We start from the raw sequence: 26548 nt of genomic DNA on the forward strand, positions 1-26548 counted from the left end.
ACTATTTCAGTGTGCATTTTATGTTGTTAAACACTATATTTCAAGTCTCATCAGCACCAGTACTGCATCTTTTTGGGCAATATGTATTCTTTAGTCGATATCAAGACACTTGTTGGTATTGTAAAGCTGCAATACGTGCATTAAAGTCTCCATTAGTAGTAATGCACCCTTCCAATGGTCCCAGTTCCTGACCCCAAGATGTCCGGTTGTCCATTCCTCCAAATCTCCCGTATGATTCGCTCCCGATCCTCCAATCGTTGTGCCCTCTCCAGCTCCTCGGCTGACGTGAATACGTTCAACGTCCCGTCCGAGTGGTTGCTGTGGTTCCCCATTGGGATCTCCGTGGTGACCGCAGTGGCGTCGCCGGTGGCGGCAAGGAGAAGTGCGGGTGTTTCCAGGTCCGCCCTGTCGTCGTCCTCTTCCTCGTCGTCGTCGCTTTCGCGGTCCTCGACGTCCCGTGGTGTTTTTTTCTCGGGGGTTGACGAGGAGGCCCCGTTGGGGGTTCGGGTTTGAGGTTCGCAGGAGATGCGGATGAGTAGTAAGCAAAGCGTCAGGACCAATCCGAAGCATACGCCTAGCACAAAGTATAGGCCGAAGCTCTCTGGGTTGGCTGGGGAAAAAAATGAGGATAATAGGAAAGAGTGTGAGGATTTGAAAGTAATACTGTATTTTCAGGACTATAAGGCGCACTTAAAAGTCGTACATTTTCTACAAAATAGACAGGGCGTCTTATAATCCAGTGTGCTTTATATATGGACAAAAATATTTAAATGTGTCACTCATTTAGGTTGCGCCTTATAGTCGTGATAATACGGTACATTTTTATTTATTTATTTATAGTAAATAAACATGGTACATTTTGCTGTTGGGGAAGACATTTTCACAATCGTATGACATGTACTGTCAAAAAAAATCAATAATTCAATTTTTTAATCATTTATTTCTATGTTTTTAGTTCAAAAGTCATTTTGTAAAAGATTATAAATAAACATTGTTTTAGATCTATAAAAAAACGAAATATTCAGGGATTTTTATCCTGTTCTTTAAATGGATTAAAAAAGTGGAACAAAAATACCTGAATATTCAGTTTTTGTATAGATCTAAAACAATGTTTATTTTGGCTTTTTTTAAAATATATTTTTAGATTTTACAAAATGATTGTTGAACTAAAAACACATAAAAAATGATTTAAAAAAAACACATAAAAAATGATTTAAAAAAATGACAATTATTGATTTGAAAGGGGAAAAAAATCAGGAAATTTAATATACATCTATACTCTTCATTTTAATTTGATCCTAAAACAAAAAGTCGGCCCTCATGATTGACTTTCCCGGGCCACACAAAATGATGCGGCGGACCAGATTTGGCCCCCGGACCGCCACTTTCGCACACGTCCTATAAAATTAACAACTAATTTAATCCTTCTACAAATTAAACTTACCCTTAATATGTGCATAAGCAGCTATGCTATTGCTGAGAAGATCCATTTCCTTCTTTTTCACATCCATCGTGCCTTCTTCAAAGCTAGAAAACAGAAATCACAAAGAGAGTGACTTAACGACAAGCCATGTGAAAAATTCCGCGTCAAAAACCTACAAAACCCGCGTTTTTGAACGCCGGCGGGTGGGCAGCGTGACGCTACGCCTGCGAGGGTTAAAACAAAAGCCCTACTGTGCGCTCTTTTTGGCTAGCGCTAACTCATCTGGCACATGGCCTCACCTCCTCAACTCATGGTTAGCCGTTAGCGACGTTAGCGGTCCATAAAACACTTGTGATTTTCTCACCTAATCAATTTCCACGCCATTAGCTTGATGACATCACCATGGAAATCAGATAAAACTATCAAACTATTGTCAATAATACTTTAATTCTCCCAAATGGTGAAAAAAAACAAATAATGACACATGGTGTCCCACTTTAACCTTTTTAAGTAAAACCATATGTCGGTGGGTTTTATATAGGTAAGATGGGGGAAGGGTGGGGGGTTGAAAATTGCACAAAACCTGGTGTTTACGTCTGCTGTTAACTTCATATTTCACCTACTTGTGACCTTAGTGATGGTTTGCTATGGTTTTTGGGTTATTTTCTAGAATTGGAGGCCATTTTACCTTTGAAAGTGTTAAAGAATAAGTCTAAATTTTTCAGATTTTCTGGTTGATATGAATTAATAAATAAGAAATGGCTTGATTAGACAATAACACAGATCAATGGTATACTTACCGTATTTTCATGACTATAAGGCGCACCGCATTATAAGGCGCACCCTCAATGAATGACATTTTTTTCATATATAAGGCGCACTGGATTACAAGGCGCACTGTCTATTTTGGAGAAAATGTAAGACTTTTAAGTGCGCCTTATAGTCATGAACATACGGTATTTACGCATATAGTTCCAAATGTATACTATTTTTAGCGTTTTTCCTAGCATAGATAAAGAAAATTGTCAATATGTATTGATAATAAATAACAAAACGAACTCATTTATCATAAAAATGAAGAAAGGACAGTCAATTTGCTCTAAAAGTTGTTTTGAAAGAGTGATGTTGTTAAATTTAGCTTCTGTGATCCATTAATTTATCTAAAAGTGACACATTTGTGAAGATTTGTAGCTAAGCTAGCACTTTAGCTAGCTAGCTCGTACTCTAACCAAGTAGCATGTATGTTATGGGACATTTATTCCAAGAATAATGATTATTTTCTTCGTAAATATTGTATTTGTTAAAATTAAATGAAATAATTCCCAAATTTATGAAGATTTGTAGCCAAGATAGCACTTTAGCTAGCTAGCTCTTACTCTAACCAAGTAGCATGTATGTTGTGGGACATTAATTCCAAGAATAATGATTATTTTCTTCGTAAATATTGTATTTTTTGAGATTAAATGAAATAATTCCCAAACAAGAAACAAATATACATTTAAAATTAGTAGTTTTACCTTCAATTAGGTCATTCAGGTGTGCTCCAGACTAAACAAAAAAAAATATTTAGTACATATTTGTTCCCTCCAAAAAATCTGATGTAGTGAAGTCGCGCTATTCGAGGGATTACCATAAAGAGAACACAAATAAAGTCGTACTTACTTACCTTTAACCCCAACAACAAAATGTTCAGTCTCGGCGCATGGTCGTCAGGAGACCAGTCAGTCGGTCAGGGATGGGAAAACAATCTTCTTTTGTGCTTTAGCGCTGGAGCCAGCTTGTGAGCTTTGCTCCTCAGGCTAAACAGTTCATTTGGCCACCCTGAAACAAGCGCAAACACACACAGACGTCAAGTTGCATTACATCCAGATTCACCCACGCGGCGCAAACAACAACGGGAGGCGGCTTGTAATGTTCACCGACCGAAAAAATGGTTTCAAAGTGGTTCTACTGTGAAAAACTTGTTTGTTTTTACCTTAAAGTCTCAAAGTTGTGATAGCTAAATCTCAGCTCGCTAGCCTGGCTAGTTTTTTCAAATCAAAAGAAATGGATTTGAGGGTTAAAGGTCAACGACCACAGTCTGACCCCCAGAGGAAAAGGTCATCAAGCGTGAAAAGTCATTTTGCGGTTTGTTGCTTTTTGTCTGGGGGTCTCGGGCAAAGCGATAAAATCGTTAAATAAGCCGGCAGGTGTCGGGGAAGATTGAAATGTGGCGTGCGGGAATTGATTTTTGCGTGATCGGACGTTTGGTTGCCGGTCTTTTGGTCGCTGGTCAAATGTACTTGGATATTAAATAGTACTTAGATATTAAACAGCACTTGGATATTAAACAGTACATATATATTAAGCAGTACTTAGATATTAAACAGCACTTGGATATTAAACAGTACATATATATTAAGCAGTACTTAGATATTAAGCAGTACTTAGATATTAAGCAGTACTTAGATATTAAGCAGTACTTAGATATTAAGCAGTACTTAGATATTAAACTCATGAATATAATTTTGAGAGTTGATTTCAACAGTAAAAAACTGGATTTTTCCTCCCAAAAAACAGAAAACTGAGCATGTCATCAGTTATCCTTTACTTTCCACCTTGCTAAGTTAAAAAAAAACATGTCTTCAGCAAAAACTAGCCTTTACTAGATAACATTGGTCAAATTTTTTGAACATTTACCTGCTAAAACTGGATTTTCCCCAAACAAAAACAGAAAACTAACCAAGAACAAATGTCATCACGGCAATAACTTACCTTACTTAATTCAGTTTGCATTCCAAAATATGTCTTTAGCAAAAACTAGCCTTTACCAGATTAAAATTGGTCAATTTTTAGAACATTTACCTGCTAAAACTGGATTTCCCCAAAGGAAAACAGAAAACTGACCAACAAAAGTAATCATGGCGAAAACTTACCATTCACTTTGTGTTTGTGTTCCAAAACAGCCTTCATAAAAACTAGCTTGATCCGGTTTATCAATCTGAACAAAAACGTAACCACATTTTAAGTCTTTCCTTCCCTCCAAGGAGCAAAAAAATACTTGAGTTTCTTGCAAAAACCCTTTGGAGCTTCCCTACTGGCTTTTCAATTCCAGTTACGACTCGGCTAGCCCCCTATGGCGCTAACGGCTTAGCGGCTAATCCAACTTTTTCCAGATAACGACGGCTCACTTTCAATGACATCATTGCTTTTGTTCCAAAGCTAATCATGTCAATGATGTCATCAGCCTTCACGGCCAAAGCTAACGGTTGCGCGACTTAGCCGGAACGCGGTAAATCGAGCTTGGCGAGGCCGCTAAAATCCACGGGGGATCCGTTTGGAAGCCCCTTTTCGTCGCTAATTACGGTGTTGTGTTGTTTTTTAGTGTTTTGGTTTTTACTGCTCAAGTAAATTGTGAACAGGCTGGATTTGTTTTAATCGGTAGTTTGGTGCCAAGTTGGCTTTTTTATCAGAAATGCTGGCGGTAGGACAACAATGTTGTGAGAAGAGCAGTAAAGCCGCCATTGTTGAGAACTGCTGAGAGCGGTAGAACTGCGGAGACAAAACGCAAAACAGACGGGGGTACTTTTTTGGGGGGTTGTTGTTGTTGTTGGTTTTGGTTGAAACTAACTAGCGTCAGGCTTTTTTGCAAATTAAATGTAATGTCGATGATGTTTCCATCAACATTCGGGTATTAAAATTCAAATTTAAGTCTTGAAAACTGAAAATACAAATTGCCAGATTGACTAAATGGAAGTAGATCAAAGTTTTGAGGTTCGGGATATAAATTCTGTACCGAGTTTGAATGTGTATTGGCTACTAAACTAATACAAAAAAATACAATGTTTGCTGTCGTACGATCAACTTGTGGTTGGACATATAATTTAATTTTCTGAAATATTACTCATCTTTGTAGTATTAAAAGATAAAAGATGTGTTTTCAGCTATACATTTTTATAAATAAGTTATTTTCAGTACAATTAGACGTTAGACTTAACAAATACAAGTTAGTTGTTCTGCAACTATAGAATATAAATATGTATATATATATATGTATATATATGTATATATATGTATATATATATATATATATATATATATATATATATATATATATATATATATATATATATATATATATATATATATATATATATATATATATATATATATATATATATATATATATATATATATATATATATATATATATATATATATATATATATATATATATATATATATATATATATATATATATATATATATATATATATATATATATATATATATATATATATATATATATATATATATATATATATATATATATATATATATATATATATATATATATATATAAATATATTAATATATATACATATACATGCATACATGTACATATACATACATACATACATGTACATATATACATACATACATGTATATATACATGCATAAATACATATACATGTACACATACATATATAGACATATACGTACATATACATATATATATATATATATATATATATGTACGTATATATATATATATATATATATATATATATATATATATATATATATATATATATATATATATATATATATATATATATATATATATATATATATATATATATATATATATATATATATATATATATATATATATATATATATATATATATATATATATATATATATATATATATATATATATATATATATATATATATATATATATATATATATATATATATATATATATATATATATATATATATATATATATATATATATATATATATATATATATATATATATATATATATATATATATATATATATATATATATATATATATATATATATATATATATATATATATATATATATATATATATATATATATATATATATATATATATATATATATATATATATATATATATATATATATATATATATATATATATATATATATATATATATATATATATATATATATATATATATATATATATATATATATATATATATATATATATATATATATATATATATATATATATATATATATATATATATATATATATATATATATATATATATATATATATATATATATATATATATATATATATATATATATATATATATATATATATATATATATATATATATATATATATATATATATATATATATATATATATATATATATATATATATATATATATATATATATATACGTACATATATATATATATATATATATATATATATATATACATATACATACATATATATATATATATATATATATATATATATATATATATATATATATATATATATATATATATATATATACATATACGTACATATATATATACATATACGTACATATATATATACATATACGTACATATATATATACATATACGTACATATATATATACATATACGTACATATATATACATATACGAACATATATATACATATACGTACATATATATACATATACGTACATATATATACATATACGTACATATATATACATATACGTACATATATATACATATACGTACATATATATACATATACGTACATATATATACATATACGTACATATATATACATATACGTACATATATATACATATACGTACATATATATACATATACGTACATATATATATATATATATATATATACGTACATATATATACATATACGTACATATATATACACATATACGTACATATATATACATATACGTACATATATATATATATATATATATACATATACGTACATATATATACATATACGTACATATATATACACATATACATAAATACATACATGTACCTATACATTCATATACGTACATATTTATACATTTACACACACATTTAAACACCCCAAAATCATTTTCACAAACTTTTTCAACATTTTTTTTCTCAAATGATTAAAAAAGTGACCTCAGATGTGACATGTATCTTGAACATGATGCCGCCAGCCTACACGCTGTATCAATTACACAGCCGCCACCGCCCATTAGCCCATGACACGCAACACGTGTTTGCCTTTTTGCGCCATCGGGTCCCCCAAGGGCATCTCATTGACATTGTTCTTGAAAGATGGCGTTTTGGACAAAAAAAAAACCCTTAAAGTACTTTTTCTAGCCAATTTGCTGACTTGGATGTGGAACTATGGTGTCTTTGATGAGTAAAAAGGGGATGATGGGTCGTAAATCCCATTTGGATGTAAAAATGGGGGTAAATTTGGGAGTTGACTTTGACAAGAAGCAAAATTGGCATTTAAGTTGGGTTTTTTTGGTGAACTTTCCCAAAGAAAAGTTGGGGAAGGGAAGAGAACTCCAGCAGGGACACATTAAGACGCTTGGCAAATCAGTAATCAAGAATGTGTGTGTGTGGGTGTGTGTGTGTGGGTTGGTGGGGGGTGACATTTGATCCAGGGAAACGCCGCGGGCACACAAGGATGTTGGCGAATGAAAACTATGAATGAGATGCAAGACAAACAAAAAAGTATCCACTATAACCGACTTTTAAACTGAAAATGAACTAGAAATGCTGTAAAACATGGATTCTTATTTTATTATTCCATATTGGATTATTTTACGATTGATTTTCGTTTTGAAAAAGTTGTGTTTTATATATTTTCAATAAATTGAGATTATTTTTTTAATTAAATTCCCATTTTACATCTTAAAAAGGGGTGGGGCTTGAATTTTTTTTAGCAAAATCAATTTGTTTTCGCAGCCCCCCCAAAAACCCACTTGCTATTTAAGCAAAGCTTTATACATTCATTCATTTTTTGAGTCCTTTATCCTCACAAGGGTCACGGAGGGTGCTGGAGCCTCTCCCAGCGAAGTACACCCTGAATTGGTGACCAGCCAATCATAGCTAGGGGCAATTTAGAGTGTTCAACTCGCTAGCTTAGCATGCTTTTCCGATCTGGGAGAAAACTGGAATACTCGGAGAAAACCCACAAGGAACAGGGATCGAACCCAAGACCCCAGAACTGCGAGCCCGACTCACTAACCACTCATCAACCGCATTTCAGTGTTTATTCCTTCTAATTTTAGCTTGATGGACAATGTGGGAGTAAAATTAGAACATAATCTAAGACAGGGGTGTCCAACATACGGCCCACGGGCCAGATCCGGCCCGTCTGGTGGTTTGGTACGGCCCGGGGAAGAAAGCTGCATTGTATAATAAAATATGAATTTTCCTTAAAAATGTGTAGTTCTTGTATTATCCGCTAAGGGGCGCAGTGTTTTAGTACGTGCAGACAACATGAATTGACATTTGTTTATGTTCTTAAGTTATGCTCTTGTTTATAATATATTGTTCATAATGTATAAGGAAAATTCTGTTAATAAACATTTTGATAATTGACTCATTCTTTGCACTAATTATTAGTATTAGTGACTAATACAAAGGAAAAAAAGTGGGCTTATTGTTAGTTCTATGTCATTTTGCACTGAGTTCACTCACACAGTTTACTGGTTTTAGTAAACATTCTTAGGACAGATAAAGGCAGGATGGACCAACGGGTCAATGGGGAGGGAAGCCAGGCTTCATCACTCATGGGGTCGTGTAGGAGTCAACTGTGGCACAGTGGCCTTGGGGTCAGGCGGACAGGGGAGGTCACCAAAAAAGTCTTATCTGATTAAATAGACCTACTTTTCAAAAGTCCAAAGTATCTGTCTATTTTGTTATTGGTGCAAGTAGCTTTAAATCTCATTATACTGTATAATGGGGTGGGCAAACTTTTGGGCCCGGGGGCCATATTGACTTAAAAAAATGTGACAGATGGGCGGGGTCAGGACATGATAGGATACATCTAAAAAAGTGCATCCGTTAACAGTACATATGAAATATAAAGAGAAAAAAAAGGACTCAAGTATTAACATACTCATCACTCATTATTAAAGTCAAAAGTATAAAGTACTAAGTCAAGTAAAAAGGAATGTATTAAGAATTATTAAAATATAATTTAAAAAAAGATAGGCGGACTGTAAATCACAAAAAACAAATAAGAGTGGACAAAGCTACTGTCACTGGCTTCCACGTGATGGCGCCACCTTGGGGATAAGAAAATAATAATTTGGGCAACGTCGGAGGGCCGTATTAAAAAGCCTAATGGGCCATATGTGGCCCGCGGGCCATAGTTTGCCCACCAATGTCTATATTAGTACTATAATCACCTTTTTTTCTCCATATTTTGGCTGGACCTGCGACTTATACACAAGTTACTTTTTTAACCATGTCTGCCAAAAGTTTTACATCCCATAATTATCCCAAAAACTATTACTATGTGCCATGAACAGGTGCTCTTATTCCCCTATTTTACCATTACTTTATTATAAAGTATAGTACAACTTCTATATCTTGTTTCCCCTTCATTGTGTACTTTTCTTGCGCCTTATAGTCCAAAAAATCCGCCACTTCACGTGTAGTAACGGACTCTGAGCCTTCCGCTTGACAAACCATCGCTCGCATGTGGTGAAATTCCTCCGCTGACACGCAACCGGTGCTCCACTAAGCATACTCACAACATCAAAAAAACACCAAAAAACAAAAATGGAAGCTAAAAAACATCCAAAACTTCCATTTTGAAGAAATCTAAAACTACTCACCATCAAGTCCTGAATCCCAAACCCTCCAGAGATCAAAAACTGCTGTGCAAACACTTCATTCTCTCAAAACTTGGGTGAAAACATGACCAAAAATGAGCCTCAGTTAGCGTTTCCCGCCGTGTTTCGTCCTTAAGTGTGTATTTGTGTGTATTTGTGTGTATTTGTGTGTATTTGTGGGGAGTCTTGGAAGAGGTGGTAACTTCCTCTCCAAAGTTAGAGACTGACTAACAACAGTTCTCTCTCGGAGAAGGAAAAAGCTGTCATCCAATCCCCCCTTACACACACACACACACACACACACACACACACACACACACACACACACACACACACACACACACACACACACAAAACCCACCCACACACCCACACACCCGCACACCAACCCACACACACACACTACTCAGAAAAGGGGAAAAAAAGAGGAACAGCCTAAAATGGTCAAGCAAGTTGCAGTCAGTGAGGCTATGAATGCACAGTATCAACTACAGGGTATTTTAGTATGTTTCCCTGACAAAGAAGCACAATTTGATGGACCAATCGGTGTTGTGGACATGTTTATGAATAGGTGATGGAATAATGAGTGAAAAGATGGACATTGTTAATACTACATTCCTTTTGACTTGTCTTTATACTTTATACTTTATTTTGTACTTTGTACTTTACACTTTGCGTTGTACCTTACACTTTACGTTGTACCTTACACTTTACGTTGTACCTTACACTTTGCGTTGTACCTTACACTTTACACTGTATTGTGTGCTTTAGACTGCATTGTGTACTTTACACTGTATTGTGTACTTTATACTGTATTGTGTACTTTATACTGTATTGTGTACTTTAGACTGTATTGTGTACTTTAGACTGTATTGTGTACTTTAGACTGTATTGTGTACTTTAGACTGTATTGTGTACTTTAGACTGTATTGTGTACCTTAGACTGTATTGTGTACTTTAGACTTGACTTTGTACTTAATACTTGACTTTGTACTATATACTTGACTTTGTACTATATACTTGACTTTGTACTATATACTTGACTTTGTACTATATACTTGACTTTGTACTATATACTTGACTTTGTACTATATACTTGACTTTGTACTATATACTTGACTTTGTACTATATACTTGACTTTGTACTATATACTTGACTTTGTACTATATACTTGACTTTGTACTATATACTTGACTTTGTACTATATACTTGACTTTGTACTATATACTTGACTTTGTACTATATACTTGACTTTGTACTATATACTTGACTTTGTACTATATACTTGACTTTGTACTATATACTTGACTTTGTACTATATACTTGACTTTGTACTATATACTTGACATTGTACTATATACTTGACTTTGTACTTTAGACTTGACTTTGTACTTTAGACTTGACTTTGTACTTTAGACTTGACTTTGTACTTTAGACTTGACTTTGTACTTTAGACTTGACTTTGTACTTTAGACTTGACTTTGTACTTTAGACTTGACTTTGTACTTTAGACTTGACTTTGTACTTTAGATTTGACTTTGTACTTTAGACTTGACTTTGTACTTTAGACTTGACTTTGTACTTTAGACTTGACTTTGTACATTATACTTGACTTTGTACTTTAGACTTGACTTTGTACTTTAGACTTGACTTTGTACTTTAGACTTGACTTTGTACTTTAGACTTGACTTTGTACTTTAGACTTGACTTTGTACTTTAGACTTGACTTTGTACTTTAGACTTGACTTTGTACATTATACTTGACTTTGTACTTTAGACTTGACTTTGTACTTTAGACTTGACTTTGTACTTTAGACTTGACTTTGTACTTTAGACTTGACTTTGTACTTTAGACTTGACTTTGTACTTTAGACTTGACTTTGTACTTTAGACTTGACTTTGTACTTTAGACTTGACTTTGTACTTTAGACTTGACTTTGTACTTTAGACTTGACTTTGTACTTTAGACTTTACATTGTACTTTATACTTTACATTGTACTTTATACTTTGCTTTGTGCTTCATACTTTATGTTGCACTTTTTAACGACATCAAGACACCCATTTTGGCTTTTTTTCTGAATACTTTTGTCAGTTTTTGACTAACGCTCGAAGCGATTGGTCTTTTCGATTTGAATTTCAAACAACAAACAGTGACAATTACCAAGAACTCCGGCGTTAAGTGGAAAGCAGGCGGCAGCAATAACTCACCCGCATAATCGTTTGCCGCTTTCAATTCAACGGAGCTCGTTAGTGGTTGTCTAAGATGTGATTTTCAAATGAAGACTGGTGGGACGGGCGCCAGGACAAAATGGTTGACAAGCAAGTGGGATGTGTTCCATTTGGTGCCATCTCACTTGTAAAGCTGACAAACTGCGATCAAATCCAGATGCCTGGGAATGAGAACAAAAAAAAGGGGCGTCGACTATCAAATTGGACAAGATGTAATAGAAAACAGCGCGTTCTGAAGTACCACACATGAATGACACAAAAAAAAAAACATAAGTTTCTCTAACATGTCTGCAAATATCTCATTTCAATGTTGCAGGTTTTTTTGATCAAAAACTGAATTTTCGTATTGGCCCGAATATAAGACGACCCATTCAAGATGAGTTTGTAAAAAGTATTTTTGGACATTAAATTAATTTTTTTGACAGAAAAAGATGACGGTATATTGGAAACAAAATATTCTAAGAATATATTGGAGAGATAAAACATGTTTTTTGCAACAATTGTCTATCAGAAGGTTGGCAAACAAATTCATTAATTTTACAATACAATTTTTAACAAAATATTTTTTATAGAATTTCTGTGAATTACGAGAGAATAAAAATTAGACAAACATGAAATGAGGTAAAAAGCCACAGTACATCCACAATACCATGAGCCAAGAGCTGCATGGGGCTCGTGAGCCACTTGTTCGTCACCCTTGCTCTATCACATTGGACTATGTGAACATTTAATCTGTAAAAAAATATTCTTTTAAAAAAGCAAATGAACCAATCTACTGTGATAAAACAAGAAAATTACAACAACTACCGTATTTTCACGACTATAAGGCGCACTTAAGTCTTAAATTTCCTCCACAATAGACAGTGCGCCTTATAATCCAGTGCGCTTTATATATGGAAAAAAACAGAAAAACAAAAAAACAGCACTGTCGGATATTAAAAAAAACACAAACGCCTGAACTGAATACTCAACTGTTAAATATGCAGATGCCATCTTTGTTTACAACATCTTCCATCATATAGCTCTTCCCCCACTGCAAGATTTTATACAAAAAAATCCAAAACATCAACAATGGCTGGCTCTAAAGGTGACTGTAAAGTAGTGAGTGCTTCACACCTGGAAGTCAATAGCAATTACCGTATTTTCACCACTATAAGGCGAACTTATAAGTCTTACATTTTCTCCAAAATAGACAGACAGTGCACCTTATATATGGAAAAATGTCATTCATTGAGGGTGCGCCTTATAGTCGTGAAAATACGGCACCATGACCACCAAAATGTTCAGCATTGGCTTTAAAAATATCTGGCGCCATCTAACACCATGAATAAGTACAACATCCACACGACTGACACTTTTTCAGTCTAATTTCAATGCAAAAAAACATCGTCTTATATTCGGGCCAACATGCTATGTATTTATGTTATCCCTAACAGTTTGATGCTACTGCTAAAAATATTAAAAGTATAGTATCACAATCCCCATCAGGGTAATTAAAACAGGGTGGGCGGACATAAAAGAGAAGAAGGGAAGTTCCAGGGACGGAAATTTGGCGAAAACGAGTCTTTACAAGCAAGGACGAGAGTGCTGTAATTACAGGGCAGCCACCTACTGATTCCTCCTGGATAATTCCAGACAAAAGAGAAGTGGCTAGCTAGCCTCTTAGCGTAAACACTCTCACGCCAGATAAGCCAACAATGGCGGAGGCTTTCGTTCCGAGAGGGTGGGAGATTTGTACGAGATAACGACCAAAAAATGGGAACAAAAGACGTGTTGAGTTTGAAATCGCGATAATACCCAAAGCGGGTGTTAATCTTCTACACCGTGACGAAAAGCCGAACAAAAAAGTGTCGTGACGGGAAGAGGAAATTAAAATGTGGAGAAAAAAATGAATGTGGATAAAAATCACGTTCTGGGTGTGATAGATTTGGTGGGTTTTTTAATGAAAAACACGGTTCAAAACATGTGTGGAAAGAAAGATGGCCGAATGGAGGGGAGAAAGGATGAAATGTTGGGATGGAAGCATTGGAGGAGAAATTTGATGGTTATGGTGGGATGGTTGCGACAATTAAAAAGAAAAACTGGATCGGGAAGAAATGCTTCAATAAAGATATATATCCAAAATGGTCCAACCAAATCAAGTTGACGTTAAAGCGGCCCGCCAACCAACCCGAGTCTGACACCCTTGCGTTGGAACAGAGGGCGGGGCAAACTTTTGGGCCCGGGGGCCCCATTGACTTTAAAAATTTGACAGATGGGCGGGGCCAGCACAAGATAGGATAAATATAAAAAAGTGCATCTGTTAACAGTACATATGAAACATAAACTGAAAAAAAGGACTCAAGTATTAACATACATCATTCAAATAAAAAGTATAAAGTACAAAGTAAAGTCAAAAGTATAAAGTACAAAGTCAAGTCAAAAGTATAAAGTACAAAGTCAAGTCAAAAGTATAAAGTACAAAGTAAAGTATAAAGTACAAAGTAAAGTATAAAGTACAAAGTAAAGTATAAAGTACAAAGTAAAGTATAAAGTACAAAGTAAAGTATAAAGTACAAAGTAAAGTATAAAGTACAAAGTATAAAGTGCAAAGTACAAAGTAAAGTATAAAGTACAAAGTACAAAGTAAAGTATAAAGTACAAAGTAAAGTATAAAGCACAAAGTAAAGTAAAAAGTATAAGGTACAAAGTAAAGTATAAAGTATGAAGTACAAAGTAAAGTATAAAGTATAAAGTACAAAGTAAAGTAAAAAGTATAAAGTATAAAGTACAAAGTAAAGTAAAAAATATAAAGTACAAAGTAAAGTAAAAAGTATAAAGTACATAGTCAAGTAAGTAAAGGAATGTATTAAGAAATATTAAATTTTAAAAAAGTTATGTGGGCTGTAAAACACCAAAAAACAAATAAGAGTGGACAGAGCTACTGCCACTGGCTTCCGTGTGACGGCGCCATTTCGGCGTAAAAATAAACAAATAAATAAAAATTGGGACAACGTTGGCGGACCGGATTTAGGGAGGACTCGATGTGAGGTTTAAGTATTTAAAGTGCAATGTTTTGTGGAAAAAAATAGAAAAGTAGGACCTTGGATGTCAAAAGTGATGAAGTTTTTGGTTGTTAAAACAAAAAAGGGCACTTTTGGCAGGTCTGGGAAAATTTTGTTGTCAGTTAAAGTGAACTATGAAGTCAAGTTTGTAATTGTAAACATTTTGAAGGGTGAACATCTGTAAAGTGGAGGCAATTTTGAGGGAATATTCGTGTTCTGAGCTCATTGGGGAAAAATGAGGGGTCGGAAAATGAATGGGTTCAAGGTATTGAGATGATTTTTTTGTTGTGATTAAAAACAGGATCTGATTAGAAGTTGGCTAAAAATGAAATTCTGAAAAAAAATTGGTTATAAAGGTAATAAAATTAGTTTTTGTTTTCAAAACAAGGGCCTAATTAAAATGACGCCAAAATAAGATATATTTTCAGTCTAATGAATGTAGTTTAATATAAAAATCCCATAATACAAAAGAATCCATGCACCTTATCTAAATAAACAGATTTATTGGAAATTTGGCTGGTTTGTCTTTTGAGGTGCGACTTATAGTCCAAAAAGACACCAAAATAAGACATTTCTACAATCTAATGAATGTATTTTAGTATAAATATCCCATAATACAAATTAAATCCATATGCAGTATCTAAAAAAATACAGATTTCTTGGAAATTTGGCTTGTTCGTCTTTTGAGGTGCGACTTATAGTCCAAAAAGACACCAAAATAAGACATTTCTACAATCTAATGAATGTATTTTAGTATAAATATCCCATAATACCAAAAAAATACATATGCAGTGCACCTTATCTAAATAAAATACAGATTTCTTGGAAATTTGGCTTGTTCGTCTTTCGAGGTACGAAATTTGACATTTCTACAGACTAATGTATGTATTTTAGTATAAGTATCCCATAATACAAAAAAATACATATGCAGTCAGCCTTATCTAGAAAAGTATACAGATTTCTTTAAAAAATTGTTTTGTTCCACTTGTTCGTTTAAGGGGGTGCGACTTATAGTCCAAAAATGACGCCAAAATAAGACATTTCTACAATCTAATTAATGTATTTTAGTATAAATATCCCAAGTTTATCTATAAACATAATTTCTTGCAAATTTGGCTAATTCGTATTTGAGTGAGATGCGACTTATATACCAACAACATCAGTAAAATAAGACATCGTTCATTTAAAGCTGCATGACATGAAATCCACACAACAAAATATGACTCCCGAACAAAAACACTGAAAGGGCAAACGACCAAAAAGTATTTGAGACTCACCTCGGAGAGATTGAAATTCCATCGTCGCAGCTGCGACGGCGTCCGGTTGCTTCCACGCCAAGGCGACCATTTTCTCACACTCGTGAACCCCGAGGCCTGAAACATGAGGATAAAAAATTAGAAATCGAATTTGGGCAAGCCAGAGCTCGAATGGCGGCCATGCCTTCAAAAAATTGCTAAATATTCTTTGTCTTCTACATTTTTTTTACATTGGAATGAATCAGAGATCCGTCACCCCCAGAAATCCACTTTGTTTTGACTGACGAGTTCACGGCAGGACGACTTAAAAAGACGACATATGCAAGTACGCGTGGGGGAACAATAAACAGGACTCCAACAAGCTGCAAGTCAGGGGTAAACTAAACACGCAAGACACTCTGTATTCAGCTGAGTAAACATTTCCTAGAGAGAAACATTCTACTGGTTGTGTGAGCGCCCATTTTGAATAAAAATTTTAGAGGACCGGAGGACAAAAAAGTCCAGCAAAAGACGGACGACTAAAAAAAAAAAAATCACACATGGCGCCTTCTACCTCTTCAATTTTAAAGGACCATAACAGCCAAGACAAACAGACTCTTACCAAGAGCCGCATACAGTATACTCAACTACTTATTGAGGTGACCACTTATGTATTCTATGCTAAAGTCAGCTGGGATATGTTAAGGGTTCACTGTCATGGGTAATTTTGAGAGTGGGTCAGTCTTAGTTGGGAATCAAACCAATGAGGTTTCCGATCTAGGACCACTGGAGATGAATTTTGGTGATTGGATTAGATTACTTGATTTATCCTGTATTCGGGAAATTTCACTGTCACAGTAGCAAGAGGGGGGAGAATACAGACACAGAAAAAGACATTTTAGAGAAATAAATAGGCAATAGGCAAGTTAATAAATAAAGCGTATTGCTGAAAAAAATATATAAATACATATAAACATACATACATATACACATACATAAATACGTACATATACACACATAAATACATACATATACATACATATATATATATATATGTATGCACATACATACATATATGTATACACATACATATATACATATATGTATACACATACATACATACATACATATATACATATATGTATACACACATACATAAATATATACATATATGTATACACACATACATAAATATATACATACATATATACATATATATGTATACACATACATACATATATACATATATGTATACACATACATACATATATACATATATGTATACACATACATACATATATATATATATATATACATATATGTATACACACACATATACATACATATATACATATATGGACAACACATACATACATACATATATACATATATGTATACACATACATACATATATACATATATGTATACACATACATACATATATACATATATGTATATACATATATACATATATGTATATACATATATACATATATGTATATACATATATACATGTATACACATACATACATACACATACATACAAATATATACATACATATATACACATACATACAAATATATACATACATATGTACATACAAATATATACATTCAACATACATACTGATATACATATATACATACACACATACATACATACATACATACACATACATATATATAAAAACATATATAGATACACCCTATGTATGACCCTCTCTCAACAATTCCTTGCCTATCAAAACAGTTTTTAATCAATTAGCCACTGGTCTTATCTCCAGACGTGTCAGATGTCCATTCCATCTCAATTGCGACGGCCTCATAGCACGACAGTCTTCCAAAATATTTAAAACCAGAACATAATCTCTCCCGACAACAGACATCCGGTATGCTCTTTCTGGTCCTGTACCCCAACCCCCCCCCCCCCCCCCACACACACACAGAAAAACACAAATTTAAAGCTGCGAAGCCAAGCAAAAAAACTGAAATGGGACGTGGCCCAAGCCCCAGGAATCTGCATAAAATCAGCAGAGTGCTCCAGACGTGTATTTTCTTGGCACCACTGGGGGACTTCTGGTGGATTTTACGAAGGGGCAAGTGGCACCCCACCCAATGCCAGGCCACAAGAATGACATCCCCTGGTTCGTACCAGTCTTCCCTTGGCCGGACCGGCGCCGCCACCGCCATGCGTGCGAGTGGCCATTCACGAATGATTCGGGGAAAGCCTTTAACGACCACGTCTCAAAAGTGCATCCTGGCTACGGAAAACGCCAAAATAGACATTTCCGTCTGGATGGCAGGCCGGCATTCGCGTGATAGTTAGTCGTCATTGTCGTTTAAGACGAAGCGTAAACAGTTCAAATGACAGTTGTCAGTTTGAGAGCGGCGTGCCGGTCTTACCTAGACTTGGTGGGTTGAAATCAGGATTTTAAGAACCCCAAATTGCAGGAGGCAGCCCATAATTGGACGTATTTGATTAGAGAACGTGTTTACATGTGACAGACTAAAGACGGTGTTCGGACGTTTGGTCACCGGTCTTTTGGTCGCGGGTCAAATGGTGACAGAGAGTTTACTGTTGAAACCAACTCACAAAATTATAGAGAAGTTTAATATCTAAGTACTATTTAATGTCCAAGTACTGTTTAATATCTATGTACTGTTTAATATCCAAGTACTGTTTAATATCTATGTACTGTTTAATATCCAAGTACTGTTTAATATCTAAATACTGTTTAATATCGAAGTACTGTTTAATATCTAAATACTGTTTAATATCGAAGTACTGTTTAATATGCAAGTACTGTTAAATATGCAAGTGCTGTTAAATATGCAAGTACTGTTAAATATGCAAGTACTGTTAAATATGCAAGTACTGTTAAATATGCAAGTACTGTTAAATATCCAAGTACTGTTAAATATGCAAGTACTGTTAAAAATCCAAGTACTGTTTAAGATCCAAGTACTGTTTAATATCTAAGTACTGTTAAATATCCAAGTACTGTTTAAGATCCAAGTACTGTTTAATATCTAAGTACTGTTAAATATCCAAGTACTGTTTAATATCCAAGTACTGTTTAATATCCAAGTACTGTTTAATATCCAAGTACTGTTTGATATCCAACTACTGTTTAATATCTAAGTAGTTTAATATCTAAGTAGTTTAATATCTAAGTACTGTTTAATATCGAAGTACTGTTAAATATCTAAGTACTGTTTAATATCGAAGTACTGTTAAATATCTAAGTACTGTTTAATATCGAAGTACCATTTAATATCTAGGTACTGTTTAATATCTAAGTACTGTTTAATATCTAAGTAGGGTTTAATATCTAGGTACAGTTAAATATCTAAATACAGTTAAATATCTAAGTACTGTTTAATATCTAAGTACTGTTTAATACCTAAGTACTGTTTAATATCCAAGTACTGTTTAATATCCAAGTACTGTTGAAAACAATAGATAACTAGATATTAAACTCTCTCTCATGAATATAATTTTGCGAGCTGGTTTCAACAGTAAACTCTCGATCACCAGTTATACTTGAATGAGTTTACGACTCTCTGATCTCAACTTTTCTAGAAAGTCAAAACACCAATCCACAACATTCCTGTCAGCAAGCTTCAAAGTCAACATTAATTATAACCAACCACTTGTATTTAAACTGTCGGCAGGCTTACCCCCAACGAGGGGTATTTTTTTCCATTTCTGGGATTTCCCTGATCGTATAATGATAAACGATCAGGGCCTTTCCCACATCATAGACTGACAATGGTTTTATCATTTATAGGACAAACCACATCCGGAATGTGCCTTCTTTTCATTAAGATAAAAAAACCTCTGTAGATCAAGGCCGTCCACTGAAGTCTTACGGTTTGGTATCCGGGTAAAAGTTCCTCGAAAATTGGAGCCCACATTATTTTTTTTTTTAGATTTGATGGACAGGTACTAGACCAGGGGTGGGCAAACTACGGCCAGCGGGCCACATCTGGACCGTTAAGCTTTTTAATCCGGCCCACCAACGTTGTCCAAATAATGTTTTTTTTAATCCCCAAGATGGCGCCGTCACGCGGAAGCCAGTAGTAGTAGCTCTCTGTACTCTTATTAGTTTTTTTGTGTTTTAAATGACATTTTAATTTTCTTAATACATTCCTTTTGACTTGACTTTGTACTTTATACTTTTTACATTACTTTGTACTTTATACTTTTTACGTTACTTTGTACTTTATACTTTTTACGTTACTTTGTACTTTATACGTTTTCCGTTACTTTGTACTTTATACGTTTTCCGTTACTTTGTACTTTATACGTTTTACGTTACTTTGTACTTTATACTTTTTACGTTACTTTGTACTTTATACTTTTTACTTTATACTTTTTACTTTATACTTTTTACTTTATACTTTTTACTTAACTTTGTACTTTATACTTTTTACTTTATACTTTATACTTTTTACTTAACTTTGTACTTTATACTTAGTACTTTGTACTTTTGACTTTATACTTTATACTTTTTACTTAACTTTGTACTTTGCACTTTTTTACTTTTCTTTGTACTTTATACTTTTGACGTTACTTTGTACTTTATACTTTTGACGTTACTTTGTACTTTATACTTTTGACTTTACTCTGTATTTTGCACTTTTTACTTTACTTCGAACTTTATACTTTTGACTTTACTTTGTACTTTATACTCTTGACTCGACTTTGTACTTTATACTTTTGACTTGACTTTGTACTTTATACTCTTGACTCGACTTTGTACTTTATACTTTTGACTTTACTTTGTACTTTATACTTTTTACTTTAATGATGAGTATGTTAATACTTAAATCCTTTTTTCTCTTTGTTTCATATGTACTGTTAACGGATGCACTTTTTGATATGTATCCTATCTTGTGCTGACCCCGCCCATCTTTCAAATTTTTAAAGTCAATGTGGCCCCCGGGCCAAAAAGTTTGCCCACCCCTGTACTAAACTCAAGTCTATGTGTATTCCTTCATCTCTTGATCTTAACCCGAAGGACAGTACCCCCCCCCCCCCCCCCCCCCAAACATAGTCTGGTTTCTTCCTTAGAGGGAGTTTTTCTTGGACCGTCTGGTTCAGTTGGTTTTATGACTTTATGCCCCTGGAGATATCTTCTGTTGTGAATCAAGGCTTTATGAATAAAAATAACTGGAGTCGCTGAGTGGGTACTGTCGGGTTATTACAAGCAACAACGACAGCATTTTTCCCCCGCATTTTGAGGCTCCGTCTACCCACATTGGGTTAAGAGAATGTGCAGTATTTCATTCCTTTTGGTTTTGCTGCAAGCCATACTTCAAAACAAAAATGGCTGGAACAGTTTGGTTTAAAAAGCAGTTTTGTGTCAATTATAATTAAAATCAATGAAAATAACTTCCCAAGAACTGTATTTTGGGACTAAAAATTCAGTTAGAACTGGAATAAATCCCTGAATAATCCGTTTTTATAGATCTAAAACAATGTTTATTTTAGCTTTTTTAAAATATATGTTTTAGATTTTACAAAATGATTTTTGAACTAAAAACAGAAAAAAATGATTAAAAAATGACAATCATATTTAGATTTTCAATAAATTTAGATTTTAGATTTTCAAATAAATGGATTAAAATCCCTGAATATTCCGTTTTTTATAGGTCTAAAACAATGTTTATTTTAGCTTTTTTTTAAATATGTTTTAGATTTTACAAAATGATTTTTGAACTAAAAACAGAAAAAAATGATTAAAAAATGACAATAATATTTAGATTTTTTTTAAATAAATGGATTAAAATCCCTGAATATTCCGTTTTTTATGGATCTAAAACAATGTTTATTTTAGCTTTTTTAAATATGTTTTAGATTTTACAAAATGATTTTTGAACTAAAAACAGAAAAAAATGATTAAAAAATGACAATAATATTTAGAATTTTTTTAAATAAATGGATTAAAATCCCTGAATATTCCGTTTTTTATCGATCTAAAACAATGTTTATTTTAGCTTATTTTTTATATATATTTTTCGATTTTACAAAATGATTTTTGAACTAAAAACAGAAAAAAATGATTAAAAAATTACAATTATTGATTTAAAAGGGGGAAATCATGAAATTTAATATCCATCTATACACTTAATTTTAATTTAATCCTAAAACAGAAAGTCGGCACTCATCATTCACTTTCCCGGGCCGCACAAAATGATCCGGCGGACCAGATTTGGCCCACGGGCCACCCCTTTGACACATGTACCATAAAGGAATGTCCCTCAGACTTCTTACAGTTTCAGTCTTTAGCATTGCAATTATTTTTTTTAATCCAGCACCATCCTCAACCTGATATAAACCCAATGAAGTACAATCACTATAAAATACCATATCCCTACCAGATGCACAACCATAAAAGAATGTCCCTCAAACTTATATCTTGCACTAAAACACCAAAGCTCCCTCAAACCCAAACATTGCTAACCACTTTACTCACTTTAAACTTCCCTCTACTTTTATTATATATAAATCTTATTTTTACAACCACTTGTGTGCACTTTATAGCCAAGCTTTAAATCTCATTGTACTTATTTAATAACACTAAAAACCATCCAATTCAACAACCCAAACACAAAATACCACAATCAACATCTAGCATAATTTCTTTCATAAATAGAATATGGATTAAAAACTATTCCTGACTTGAACATCTGTAATAAGGAGGGATTTTGTGAATATTTGTAATCAAAGAACAAGGACCGTAAATGCCATTTTAGGCCAAAACACAGCTGCTCTGTTTAACGGAATGGCAGACTGAAGGAAAACATCAGCGCCTCCGCCATATGCACGCCTGCCAAACATCAGTTCGGTCCTGTCGGAACTGGTTGGCTGTACACACGTCTCGTTGTGTGTACCTAACGACGGGTCGCCCAACAAGAGTTCTCATTGAGGGATGGGACGGGGAGGGGGGGCGGGGGGGTCGACCTTTTCCCCGTGGTAGCAGATGTTTAAGGTTGACAGACATGCTCATTCTAGTACTTTGTGCTTTAGTCATATTTGAAGACATAGTTAGTGGAGACATGATTAAAAAAAGTTGTAGTAATTTCCCAAGAGTCCTCAGGAAACGATAAACGTTTGCTGTGGTTGGAAAAGAAAAACTAACATTCGCCAGGGTGCAATTGTTATTTCCCTACAGATTTTTTTTTTTTTGTGCTGGGGTCCCAGAAAGTCTTGAAAAGATTCTGCATAATTCTGCAGCGACTGAACAAATAATTTATTTAAACCCATTTAAAGTAAATAAATCAATAAGTAAGGGTGCAAATCTACTTTTATAATATTTCTTCTATTTAAAAAACAAACTGAATTCAACATACAAACAGTGAACCAAACATACAACAACAAAAAATTCAACATACGAATAGTAGACCAAACATACAAAACAAAAAAAAAATCAACATTCAAACAGTAGACCAAACATGCAAATTAAAAAATCAACATTCAAACAGTAGACCAAACATACAAAAAAAAATTCAACATACAAACAGGAGACCAAACATACAAAAAAAAAAAAATTCAACATACAAACAGGGAACCCAACATACAAACAATTGACCCAACATACAAAAAAAAAAAATCAACATATAAACAGTTGACCCAACATACAAAAAAATAATTCAACATACAAAAAACTGACCCAACATGCATACAAAAAAAATTCAACATACAAACAGTTGACCCAACATACAAAAAAAAAAAAAAAATCAACATACAAACAGTAGATCCTACATACAAAATAAAAAAATTCAACATACAAACAGGGAACCCAACATGCATACCAAAAATTTCAACATACAAACAGGGAACCCAACATACATACAAAAAAACTTTCAACATACTCACAGTTGACCCAACATTCCAAAAAAAATACCCAACATACAAACAAAAAAAATTCAACATACAAACAGTTGACCCAACATACAAAAAAATAAATTCAACATACAAACAGGGAATTCAACATACAAACTGGACCCAACATTCAAAATAAAATAAAAAATTCAACATATACAAACAGGGAACCCAACATACAACCATAAGCATTATGCAGTAAAGATAAGTAAATTTTTTAAAAACCCGAGAAAAACCTCTTGGCCAACCAAAACTTCTGTCAATCCGACAAAATAAACCTAAAAAACACCACTTCCAGCCTAGTTTAAAAAAAAGTTATTTCATAGCAAAATAACTACAATTCCCACATCTGCTTTTCGACTCATTCACCTTATCAGCCATATCAATTCACCATTACAAATTTAAATCCAACTCACAATGCTGCTCATCTCCAAGGTCACCCACAAGAAGCTATAATTCATCTACTAGAACATCAAAACTGCAAAATGAGCAAAAATCCCCTTCATTTTGGAGACGTCTCATGGCCGCCACAAAGGAACTAAATTCTAATGGATTTGACATGTGACTGATACAATATGGATTTTTTTTTGGTGCAATTCTCCAACTGTTAATCTCATTACACTCTAAAACTACAGTTTTTTGTTCCTGACACGTACTTTTTGGAGTATTTACACAAGTTATTCAAGTAACAGACAATATAACTGGAAATGTTAGTTTTTTGCTTGATTTTAACTATGGACTTACTTGCTTTTAGGTTGATAGTGGGTCTTTTTGGATGTTTTTTTGTCATCCAGCTGTCATCAGAATGCACAAAATAACTCACAAGGGGAATTATGCAAGAACATAGTTGAAATCTGACGTATTGTAGCGGTCCATGTGATCCTTTTCAAGGCCCAGCTGCTCCATGTTAACTCCGTCAATGACATTTTCTGGAATGAAGATGCAAAAATAGGGAAATATTTGGAATTGAACATTTTAAAATTCATTTAAAGAGCAGAAATGTCCAAGAAAAATATTTTTTGTGTGCAAATTAACCCCATTTTGCTCCACAATTCCCATTTTTTCACTCTTAATTTACATTAGACTACCCAGGCAATCTGTCGTCTTCTTTGCGCAGCAGCAATCATATGGCGCGCAGTAAATAAAATCATTTTTTTTTAAGTTTTTACTCCGTTCCCCACGATGGCGCTGTTTAGGCAGCAAACAGTGGCAGTAGCTATGTCCACTCTTATGTTTTTGGTGTTTTAAGGCATGTTTTACATGAAAAATTAGAGGGAACATTGGCTATAGGTTTCAAAAGTTTTGGTCCTCCAGGTCAGGATTGGCCAAAAATGGTGGTGGTGGGTCCAGGTTTTTGTTCAAAATGATCAAATGGTTTAATAAATGTTCTTTTTGGTAATATTTGGAATTAAAAACTTGCCATTTTGGACATGGATGCTTTTGGTCTTCTTGGAAAAGTTACTAAAATTTCAACTCCTTGTTTTCTGTGGAAAAAAAAATAGTAAAAAAATGGTAGGTACATTTCTACATTTTAAAGAGTTAGTCCAAAAAGTAAATAATGCATAATTCCATAAAAAAATATACAATTTTTTACGAAGAAATATAAAAACAAGACATTGAAACAGTAGCGAAAAATTTGGTAGAATATTGAACAAAATTGTATATTCACATACACAAATTTATGAAAAAAAACCACCTAGAAAATTCTTTAAAAAATCATAAAAAGGACATTAAATGTAACCACTTGTATGATTAGTGCAGAATTCTCTCCAGCCAGCATCTGTTTTATGGAATAAATATTTCTGCAAAATTTGATTTACAATGTATTCAGTCAAAAAATATAAACAAATCCTGAATTGAATATACAAGATAAAGCTTGAAGGTCATAAAATTCTAAACATGCTGATTTATAAGCTTTACTCTTTATATAAAGAAACTACGCCACCTGCTGTTTGAAAATAGGTTTGCAATCTCTACAAAAAACGCGAGACTTAGTTTCCATATCAAAGTTTATTGCTGACATGCATGTAGTTTCTGATGAAGTAGAAAAATATGTTTTTTTTTAATACAAAGG

The 26548-nt window shown here is 33.2% G+C and overlaps 1 protein-coding gene across 4 annotated transcripts; it reads right to left on the reverse strand.

The window, feature by feature from the left end:
* Nucleotides 1–13: 13 nt before the first annotated feature.
* Nucleotides 14–25344, reverse strand: eva1ba (eva-1 homolog Ba (C. elegans)). Of its 4 annotated transcripts, XM_077721455.1 has the most exons (6): nucleotides 25219–25344; nucleotides 16626–16721; nucleotides 12284–12465; nucleotides 3090–3244; nucleotides 1445–1527; nucleotides 14–610 (listed from the first exon to the last, which is right to left on the reverse strand). In XM_077721455.1, the coding sequence occupies exons 5-6, from the start codon at nucleotides 1509–1511 to the stop codon at nucleotides 153–155; spliced, it is 525 nt and encodes a 174-aa protein (XP_077577581.1). In that variant the 5' UTR covers nucleotides 1512–1527; nucleotides 3090–3244; nucleotides 12284–12465; nucleotides 16626–16721; nucleotides 25219–25344; the 3' UTR covers nucleotides 14–152. The 4 variants fall into 4 exon arrangements, with proteins under 4 accessions (XP_077577581.1, XP_077577579.1, XP_077577582.1 ...); XM_077721453.1 differs by lacking the exons at nucleotides 12284–12465; nucleotides 16626–16721; nucleotides 25219–25344 and adding an exon at nucleotides 10077–10345; XM_077721456.1 differs by lacking the exons at nucleotides 12284–12465; nucleotides 16626–16721; nucleotides 25219–25344 and adding an exon at nucleotides 10077–10345 and having other exon boundaries at nucleotides 3086–3244.
* Nucleotides 25345–26548: the final 1204 nt, after the last annotated feature.

Source organism: Stigmatopora nigra, chromosome 7, assembly GCF_051989575.1.
Source record: "Stigmatopora nigra isolate UIUO_SnigA chromosome 7, RoL_Snig_1.1, whole genome shotgun sequence".
NCBI lineage: Eukaryota > Metazoa > Chordata > Actinopteri > Syngnathiformes > Syngnathidae > Stigmatopora > Stigmatopora nigra.